Source organism: Prionailurus bengalensis, chromosome A1, assembly GCF_016509475.1.
Source record: "Prionailurus bengalensis isolate Pbe53 chromosome A1, Fcat_Pben_1.1_paternal_pri, whole genome shotgun sequence".
Classification (NCBI taxonomy): Eukaryota; Metazoa; Chordata; class Mammalia; order Carnivora; family Felidae; genus Prionailurus; species Prionailurus bengalensis.
Window position 1 is genome coordinate 90,754,544 of NC_057343.1, and position 9,474 is coordinate 90,764,017.

Below are 9,474 nucleotides of genomic sequence, written 5' to 3' on the forward strand. Positions count from 1 at the left end.
CATCTACCATATTAACAGACTAAGAGAAAAATGACTTGATTATATCAACTGATAGAGAAAATTCATTTGACAGATTTCTACACCCATGCATGGGAAAAACTCTCAGAAAAATAAGAATCGAGGGGAATTTATCAATCTGATAAATTGCACCTACAAAAACCTTTCCACTAACATCATTTTTAATGGTGAAACACTGCTTTCTCACTAAGATCAGTAATAAGGCAAGGATATATACTCTCACCACTTTTGTTCAAGATAGTAATGGAGATCTAGTTCATGCAATAACGCAAGAAAAGAAAATAAAGACAGATCAGAAAGGATGAATTAACACTGTCCTTATTTATTAAAAAATGTAAAAAATCCCAAAGAATCTCCAAAACTCCTAGAACTAAGTGGGTTCAGCACAAGTTGCAGAATACAAGATAAAGACACAAAAATCTATCATATTTCTGCGTGCTAACAATGAATATGTGGACACTGAAATTAAAAATACAATACCATCACTCAGTATAATCCCTCAAAAACATTAAATACTTAGGTATAAATCTAACAAAACATATCCAAGATTTGCATGCCAAAATCTACACGATGCTAATGAAAGAAATCAGAGAAGGTCTAAATAAATGGAGGGACATGACATGCATGAATTGGAAGACTCAGCATAGCAATGATACCAATTCTCCCCAAATTTAAGTACAGATTTAATGCATTTCCTATCAAAATCCAGGATTTTCCCATCAAAAGACAGTGGTTTTTTTTTTTTTTTTTGCAGACAAAGATACAATTATTCTAAGATAATTGTATATGGGGGTGAGCCTGGGTGGCTCAGTCAGTTGAGCATCCAACTTCAGCTCAGGTCATGATCTCATGGTTCATGAGTTCGAGCCCCATGTTGGGCTCTGTGCTGACAGCTCAGAGCCTGGAGCCTGCTTTGGATTCTGTTTCCCTCTCTCTCTGCTCCTCCCCCACTCACACTTTGTCTCTGTCTCAAAAATAAATATTTTTTAAAAATTTTTTAAATGAAATGTATATGGGAAGCCATAGAAACTAGAATAGCTGAAACAATTTTGAAAAAAAAGAATAAAATGGGAGGGATTACTCTACCCAATATTAAAGCTGATATTATACAGCTACAGTAATCAAGACAGTGTGGTATTGGTAAGACAGATACGTGGATCAATGGGACAGAATAGAGAACCTAAGAATAGACCCACACAAATGCCCAGTGACTTTTTTCAAATGTTTATTCAATTTTAAGAGAGAGAGCATGTGCATGGGGAGGGGTAGAGAGCAAGAGGGACAGAAGATCCAAAGCGGTCTCTGAGCTGACAGCAGCAAGCCAGATGCAGGGCTGCAACTCACGAACCACAAGATCGTGACCCAAGCCGAAGTCAGACGCTCCACTGACTGAGCCATCCAGACACCCCACTGTCCCCAGGGATTTTTGAGAATGGAGTAAAAGCAATTGAGCGGAGGAAAGTGAGCCCTTGCAACAAATGGAACAGGGGCATCTGAGCATCCATAAGCCAAAAAATGAACTTTGACCTTATCCTTACACCTTTTATGAAAAATTAACTCAGAATGAATCACAGACTCAAATGTAAAATGTAAAACTGTATAGCTTTTAGGAAGAATAAAAGTAACAGGAAATCTTCAGGATGTAGAACTAGACAAAGAGTTTCTTATAAAACTAAATTTGCACCGACTGTCTGACTCAGTAAATGTGCTCTTGGGCATTTATTTATCCCAGAGAAACGAATACTCATGTTCACACAAAAAACCCGCACTCCAATAATTACAGCAGCATAAATAGTTCTAGAGAAACACTGGAAGCAATGCAGATGTCCTTCAGTGTGTGAGTGGCTAAACACACTGTGGTATATCCATGCCACGGAATAGTCTTCAGCAAGAAAAAGGAATTAAGTATTGATTCATACTACAGCTTGGATGAAACGCGGAGAATCACTCAGAGTGAAAAGAGACCATCCCATATGTTACATACTGATTCGATTTATATCACATTCTTCTTTTAAAATTATGTGTTTATTTTGAGAGACAGCAAGAGTGAGAGAAGGGCAGAGAGAGGGAGAGAGGGAGAGAGAATCCCAAGCAGGCTCTGTGCTGTCAGCATAGCACCCCACATGGGGCTTGATCTCACAAACCACAAGATCGTGACCTGAGTGGAAATCCAGAGTTGGATGCTTAACTGACTGAGCCACCCAGGTGTCCCTATATCACATTCTTGAAATGACAAAAATCTGGGCATGGAGAACCTATTAGTAGTGGCCAGGGATTAAGAAAGGGAAGCAGGTGGGCCTTAAAAGGGCAGCATGAGGGATTCTGGTGGTGATGAGGGTGTTTTGCAAACTGTCAACATGCTGGTGGTGGTCCTGTGCTATAGTTTTGCAAATGGTTACCACTGGGAGAAACTAGGGAAAGGGTACACCGACCTCTCTGTACTAATTAGCACATACAACTGCATGTGTACCTCCCAACACGTTTAATTTAAGAATAAAAAGCAGGTCAGACTCTGGGTATAGGGCAGGCTATTATCATAGGCCATAACTGTGTGATTTTACCTCGTTTTCTGACCAGGTCTTTATTTGGCTTCTTATGAAAGTGAGAGCCCAGAGAACCAAACAGAAAAAGAGAGGTGGAAATCTCTAAGGTGAGTCTGTGAAGACGGGAGTAAAGACTGGCATGGGGGAGAAGGTGGGTGCTTGGGGCCAGGCCAGGGCCGAGGGGCTTCGTGGATACCCAGGTCCGTGGGGAGGGGGCAGGACAAGCCAGGCTCTTAGGGGTGGGGGTGGGACTCATGCACTGGGTGGGAGGGAGGTTAGGATTGCAACCCACCCCCACCCCCACCGCCATGGCCAGAGGCTGGCCCTGCAGGGCTTCAGGATGTGTGTCCAGGTCCAGGAAACCCCAGTCCATATTCTTATGCCAGAAAGTGAGACACCACCTCCTGCTCGTTCAGCCTATTAACACGGCCCAGCGGAGGTCAGACCAAGCCTGCAGCAGTGGGCTCTGAGGACTAAGCCAAGAGGGTTGTACAGAGCCCCTCTGGGGTGGGAGTCACCTGCCTTGCAGGGGACTGGCTGGAGGGAAGTATAATCACTACCCTGGGCATGTTTAAATCTGCAGATCTTCTATTTTGGGGAAGACGTGAGAAGCGCTGAGCAGGAGGAGGAGGAGGTGGAGGAGGAGGAGGGGAGGAAGTCAGCAGAAGCCTTCCGCAGCCCTGCCTCAGCCGGCCCAGCAGAAACTGGAGGTGTTGGTGCTTCCCTGCTTTGCAAACCGTGACCCCACGGCCTGGCGCCCGCCCCAGCGACCACACGGCACAGGAGACCTTCCTCCACCTTTTGTGGAACTTCGGCCCCGGCAGCCCAGGGGCCTCCTGACATGTGGGTGGCACGTGCCTCAGGGGCCCTGCCTTCAGGATGGTGGGGGTCACATTACTGTGACCTCGGCAAGGACACGGCACGACCCCCAGAGGGCTGGGTGACTGTAGTGTCCCTCTCATTGGGTGATGAGTGCCACAGGGGCTGACCCCCAGTCTGTCACCAGGTGGCCTGGGAGCCTCTACATCTCCAGCAGGCACCACGCCGCTGGCCCCTGCCATTCTGCTGATGGACCCTACCCTGTCCCCCTCCCCTGGCCCCAAGATGGGCTGGTTTCTGCAGCCCAATTCACTCCCTTTCTGGATCCTGCTGGTATCAGGGGATAGCTTTCCGGTGACAGCTGTGACACAGGTCATGGGACAGATTTGAGTCACAAAAATGACAACATGTACAGTACATTGTAAACTCTAGAGTTGGTATAAACATGTTCATACACCCTGCATATCCACGTCTACACTGTGCTTTTCACTCGTGGGTCTGGCATAAACTTCTGGCAGGATGAAGGGCAGTTTCCCAGCTCGGGCCTGGGGATGCGGTGGCCATTTCCACTCTGTAGACCCCATGTTGCACTGACAGGGCCTGGTGAATGGACACCCAACAGCCCTACATGTGACCAGACACTTCTTTTATGAGGGCTGGAGGGTGGGGGTGAGATGGGGTTGATGAACCTACCAGGAGACTCCTCCCATTACCCGCGCCCCCACCCCACCCCCCCGCCCCAGACCCTCATACACTGAGTCACGTTTCTATGCCAGGAAGCAGATGGGCCATGGAGCTGCTGAGCCCCCACCTGGCATGTGACCAGGTCACCCAGCCAGGAAGTCAGGGAGTATGATGTGTATCTTTCACCCAGTCAGGGTCTGCTGGGCAGAGGGGGGTGTGTGTTAGGGTTCACTGACCCACCCTGGCCAGTCTCAGGCCCTGCTCAGTCTCAGACCTGGCTGTCCTGGTGGCATGGACTTGGGTCCCATCTGAGAGGGACAGGCAGAGACAATGCCACCACATTTCCAAGTGCCTCCTCTCTGGGGAATTCTGCCCAGCAAACCCCAGATGTCAGCAAGGCCACAGAAGGCATGAGAACATTAGGGTTGGGCAGGATCTGCTCTTTGCCCAGCCCAGCACACCCCCTTTTCATCCGAGACCCCAGAGAGGTCAAGTAGTGCAGGGAACAGAGCAGGGATGGGCTTCAGCCAGCAGCCAGGCTCAGGCTGCCGCCCTGCCTCATGCCGCATCCAGCCCCTGATGGGGCCTCAAGGAGCCCTGGCTAGAAGCACCTCGCTCCCTCACTCTCTCGCTCCCTGGTATCTCTTGGGCAACATTAGATAGGACATGCAGACATCAGCAGGGACTGTCACTGCCTTCTGATCACACTGAGTCCTGTATCAGAGGCAGGAAGCAAGCATCACAGGAGTTAGTGGCCTTGAGACACATGATGGCAGGTCCAGGGCTGGTGCCCATGAAGCTCAGGGAGGCCTGTTCAGGGTCCAGTGCCCACCCGAGAAGGTTGTGTCCTACCCCAGCCACGGGGAGACAGAACACTCTGGACCCCAGCCCTTGCCAGTCACCCAGCTCCATCTCCTGGTTCCTGAGTGACTTGGTGCAGGGACCTGTGAGGAAACCCCAGAATGCCAAGCTTTGGGAGAGGCCTTGGGGCCCAGGGTTCCAGCTTCTTCTCCAAAGCCAGGCGCCCAAATGCCTCCCCACAGCCATGCCTCCCCATAGCCAAGGCCCAGCTCAGTCCTTGCTCTCTCCTGTTCAGAAATGGCAGCAGCCTCTCCCCTACCAGGCTGCAGGGAACATGAGGAAAGGACATTGGAGAAAGCGGAACAGCACCACAGTTGCAACTCCAGCAGTTAGACAGGAGGTAAATCAAGTTTGTCGGTGCAGGTAGAGGGGGGGACCCTTCTGCCCCCAGGCTTGTGGTCCCAAGGCAAAAAACACTCCATTTCCTGTTTTCTGTGACCTTGTGCATGCTGTTCCCCACCTTGTCAATCTAGTCAGAATGCAGCCTCTGGGGAGGGATTCCTGACATGCAGCTCTGTCTTCATGCCTGCTTCCACCAGCCCCTCAGTGGCTCAGTGCAGAGTGGGTGTTGGGAGGATGGCAGGGAGAGGCTGGGGCTCACCCCATGCTGGGCAGGTGAGAAGGAGAAAGTCCATGATCAGCCCCACAGAAAACGCAGGGCCCGAGGAGGCTCAGGCCAAGTGTGTTTGTATCTCAGGTTCATCCAATAGGCCCTTGAACCTGCTGGGTCGAGGCCCCAGTGCAGCGAGGAGGAGGCTTTCTCTGAGAGACCTGCCTGGCAGCCCCCAAGGTGAGGATTGTGGTGGCCCTTCTCCAGGTGCAACCTCAGAACCCCAAGAGGAATGGTGCCTTGCTTACAGCCTCCCAGATGGTTCTTTTGCCGCCTCCAGGACTCATGGCCCTTCCCCATAGAGACCCTTTCTGTCCTCCTGCCGACCTGGCCTCAGTCCTTACAGTTGGGTTAGATGGCCCACAGGGGCTCTGAAGGGCGGGGCCTCCACCTGTGAATCGAGGGTCAGCATCATAGGTGGCACCCAAGACTGATGGCCGTGAGGCTTGGCGCAGTGCCAGGTGGGTGACACGGGCCCCCAACACACAGCCCAGGGTTTGAAGCTGCCCAGCTCGTCCACAAGGCAGGCATCTGGGCCTTGGGGCAGCCAGCAGCCAACAGCCCCATGGTGCCCAGGAGGCCAAGGAGAGGGTACAGCCATGGTCTCTTTCTAGTGCTTTTTCCCAGAGCCCTCCAGAGAGGGCAAAGTGGGGGGGGACAAGAAGATATCCCTGAGTGGGGTTTGCTTCAGAGGCCCCTGGGCCTGGCTGAGATTCAGAATCAATCACAGGGGATCCATGGGAGAGCTGAAAACCCTGACCCCACATCGCTGTATCACTGAAGATGCATCCCACTATCCCCAACCCCCCACACTTCCTGAGGTGAGGGCGTCTCCATCATGACCAGCAACTTATTCCAGTAACTTAGCCACATACAGACTTCTGCAGAAGCCTAGTTATCCCACCCAGAAGCCCCCCAGGGCAGGACCCCAAGATATGACCCCAGAGTGGTTCTCAAAGGCGTGGCCAAAGCTGTCCCAGAGGAACCCACAGAAAACCCCCTGTTCCCTTCCTGGGCTACCAGCATGGCCCCTGGTCCTTTGAACTTCTCAAGCAGCCAACAGACCTCAGGCCATTGCACCCCCCACCCCAGGCCTCCCCACACACTGCAGGGCTCACGTGAGGTTCTTAAAGAATGGGTACCCCCAAGCAATGCCCCAGTCTCTAACTCTCAGTGCTGGCACACCCACTGATGGGCCAAGGGAGCAAGAAGCCAAGTAACTCAGTCAAGAACCACAGCCAGGGAGTGCCTCAGTTGGAAGCTTCATTTCACCCAGAAACTCAAATGCTTCTGTCAAAGTGCCAAGCCCCAAGCCTGGCTCTTTACACACAGCCTAACAAACCCCCCAGGTGGGTGCTTTCACCATCCCATTTGGCAAGTGACAGAGACTCTGCCCAAGGACGATAGGCTCACAGGGATGAGGCCTGGGCTTACCGGAGTCCATCAGCCTCCAGAGCTCAGCTCCCGAGGGGGTGGAGGAGCTCCAACTAGCAGCCTAGGCTTGCTGCAAGCACAGACACAGTGACAAATGTCTTTCTTCCACTCCTGCCTCTTCCTTTTATGGACAGTATAGGCCCCCTGGTGCCCTTGGGGTTTCAGGAGTGACCTGGAGTATCTCATACATGTGCAAGGCAAAACCTCCCACTGCCTCCACCTACCTTACTGTGCACACCCCTCCATGGGCCCTGTACTGGGCAAAGTCACGCATAATGCCCAGCAATAGAAGACTTCAGACCTCCTTCCCCATTATGCGGCCCGTTGTCACCAATATGCACGCTGTGAGGCTCACATCCTGCGGCATAGCATCTTCAGTGAAAATGACCCCATTTTCACTCCCCAGGACCCAGGTGGGAGCCCTGGGGCTCTGGACCAGGAGACAGATGCTTCAGGAAGACCCTGACACATGCACAAAATACCTCTCAGCCAAAACTGTGCCCTTGCCCATGGCTGAGCAGGGCGCCTAACAACATCTTCCTTTGGCATCCAACCCTGGGCCTGCAGGCAAGACCAGAGAGGTGGGAAGATTAATTGGAAATGAACAGACCTGAGGCATGAGCCAGAACCCTCACTATTGACCAATGGGACCACTAAGAGAACAGTTCAGCAAAGAGTGGGGAGCAGAAATCCAGCACATCAGGGGTGGAGAGCAATGGCAGGAAAAGCTAGCAGAGGCCAGACAGTGAAAGACCCCCACAAGGCAGACCAGGAGATTGAAGTTTATACTGCAGGCTCTGGGAGCAAGGGAGCAGGGTGGGCATTGAAGAATTTAAGGGAGCCATGTCATGGTCAATTTGATATGTCAACTTGACTAGGCCATAAGGTGCCCAGGTATCTGGTCAAACATTATTCTGGGTGTGTACCTGAGGGTGTTTCTGGATGAGATTCACATTGGAATCCATAGATCGAGTAATATAGATTGCCCTCCCCAATGTGGGCGGGCCTCATCCAGTCAGCTGGAGGCCAGAAGAAAACAAAAGATGGAGGAGGGGAAAATTTGCTCTTTGCCTGTCTTCTGCATTTGGATTGGAATTTACATCATTGGCTCTCCTGGGTGTCCAGCTTGCACACAGCAGATCTTGGGGCTTCTCAGCCTCCAAAACTATGTGAGCTAATTCTTTTCTTTAAATGTTTATGTATTTATAGAGAGAGAGAGCATGCACACATAAGTGCACACAAGAGCGGGAAAGGGGCAGAGAGAGGGAGAGAGAGAATCCCAAGCAGTCTCCGTGCCTGGGCACAGGGCTCAATCCCACAAACCATGAGATCATGACCTGAAATAAAATCAAGAGTCAGATGCCCAACCAACTGAGGCACCCAGGCTCCCTGTGTGAGCTAATTCTTTATAATAAATCTACCTGTCCATCTATTTGTCATTTATCATCTATCTTTCTATATATCATCTATCTATCTATCTATCTATCTAACTACCTATCTCTCCTTTGATTTTTCTGGATACCCCAACTACTACAAGGTGGAACTTGGTCAGTTATAGAAAGATCTCTTAGAAAAATACCTTTTAACTCAGTAATTCTACTTCTGTAACTAATCCTAAAGAAAAAATCCAAGATTAGCACAGTATTTGCATAACAGAAAAGTAACGAATGGTTACATTATTCCTGTTCCTAGGGCAGAGAGCAGGTGGATTGAGCTCCCCACCCCAGCCCATCCCAGCGCCTGGAGAGCCCCTACCTGTTGATGAGCCACACCTGAACCTTTTCTTGGAGTCCAAGGGGGAGACTGGCACATTCACCTGGCCTCAGCGTGCACATCTGATGAGCTAACAGTGGAGGGCTAAGTGCCACAATAAGTTTAGTGCAGCCTAGCAATACAGAAAGCTGTTCTCTTTTTTTAAATGTTTATTTACTTATTTTTGAGAGAGAGAGAGAGTGGGTGCATGCAGGGGTGGGGGGGGAGAGGAAGAGGGAGAATTGCAAGCAGGCCCCACGCCTTCAGCACCATGGCCAACGTGGGGCTCAAACTCACGAACCATGAGATGGTGACCTGAGCCAAAATCAAGTCAGAAGCTTAACCAACTGAACCACCCAGATGCCCCATGCAGAAAGCTTTTCAATCAATTTATTTACTCCTATTGCTTTGTGGACAGTTACACCCTATTTATTTCAATAACGATTTTCCTATTTGGATGAGAACATAACTAAAATACAGCCATGTAGAGCCAAGTTTGGTTTAAATTAAGATCTCTTAACGCTAACCTACATAACCTCTCTGTGTAGGATCTGTCTTTAGAGTTAATCGTTAGATCTCACACACCACAGTGCTTAGCAGGATGGCCTGCTAGGATGTGATGCAGGTAAGAGAAGAAGGTGGGCTGAGCTGGGTGTAGGTGGCAAAAGGTGGCCAAATTTGGGACATATTTTGAAGGTAAAGCCAACAGGATTTGCTGACGATGTGCAGGTCAAATGTGAGAGCCAGGGAGAG

General features: G+C 50.4%; 1 protein-coding gene across 1 annotated transcript in view; it reads left to right on the top strand.

Moving 5' to 3' along the window:
* Window positions 1–3,843, top strand: part of RASGEF1C (RasGEF domain family member 1C) — an 88,025-nt gene extending 84,182 nt beyond the window's left edge. The window contains exons 13-14 of the mRNA XM_043585313.1: window positions 2,596–2,668; window positions 3,145–3,843. Of these exons, the coding sequence (XP_043441248.1) occupies window positions 2,596–2,668; window positions 3,145–3,169 (98 nt within the window). The 3' untranslated portion in view covers window positions 3,170–3,843. The remainder of the gene's footprint in view (window positions 1–2,595; window positions 2,669–3,144) is intronic.
* The last annotated feature ends 5,631 nt before the right edge of the window (window positions 3,844–9,474 follow it).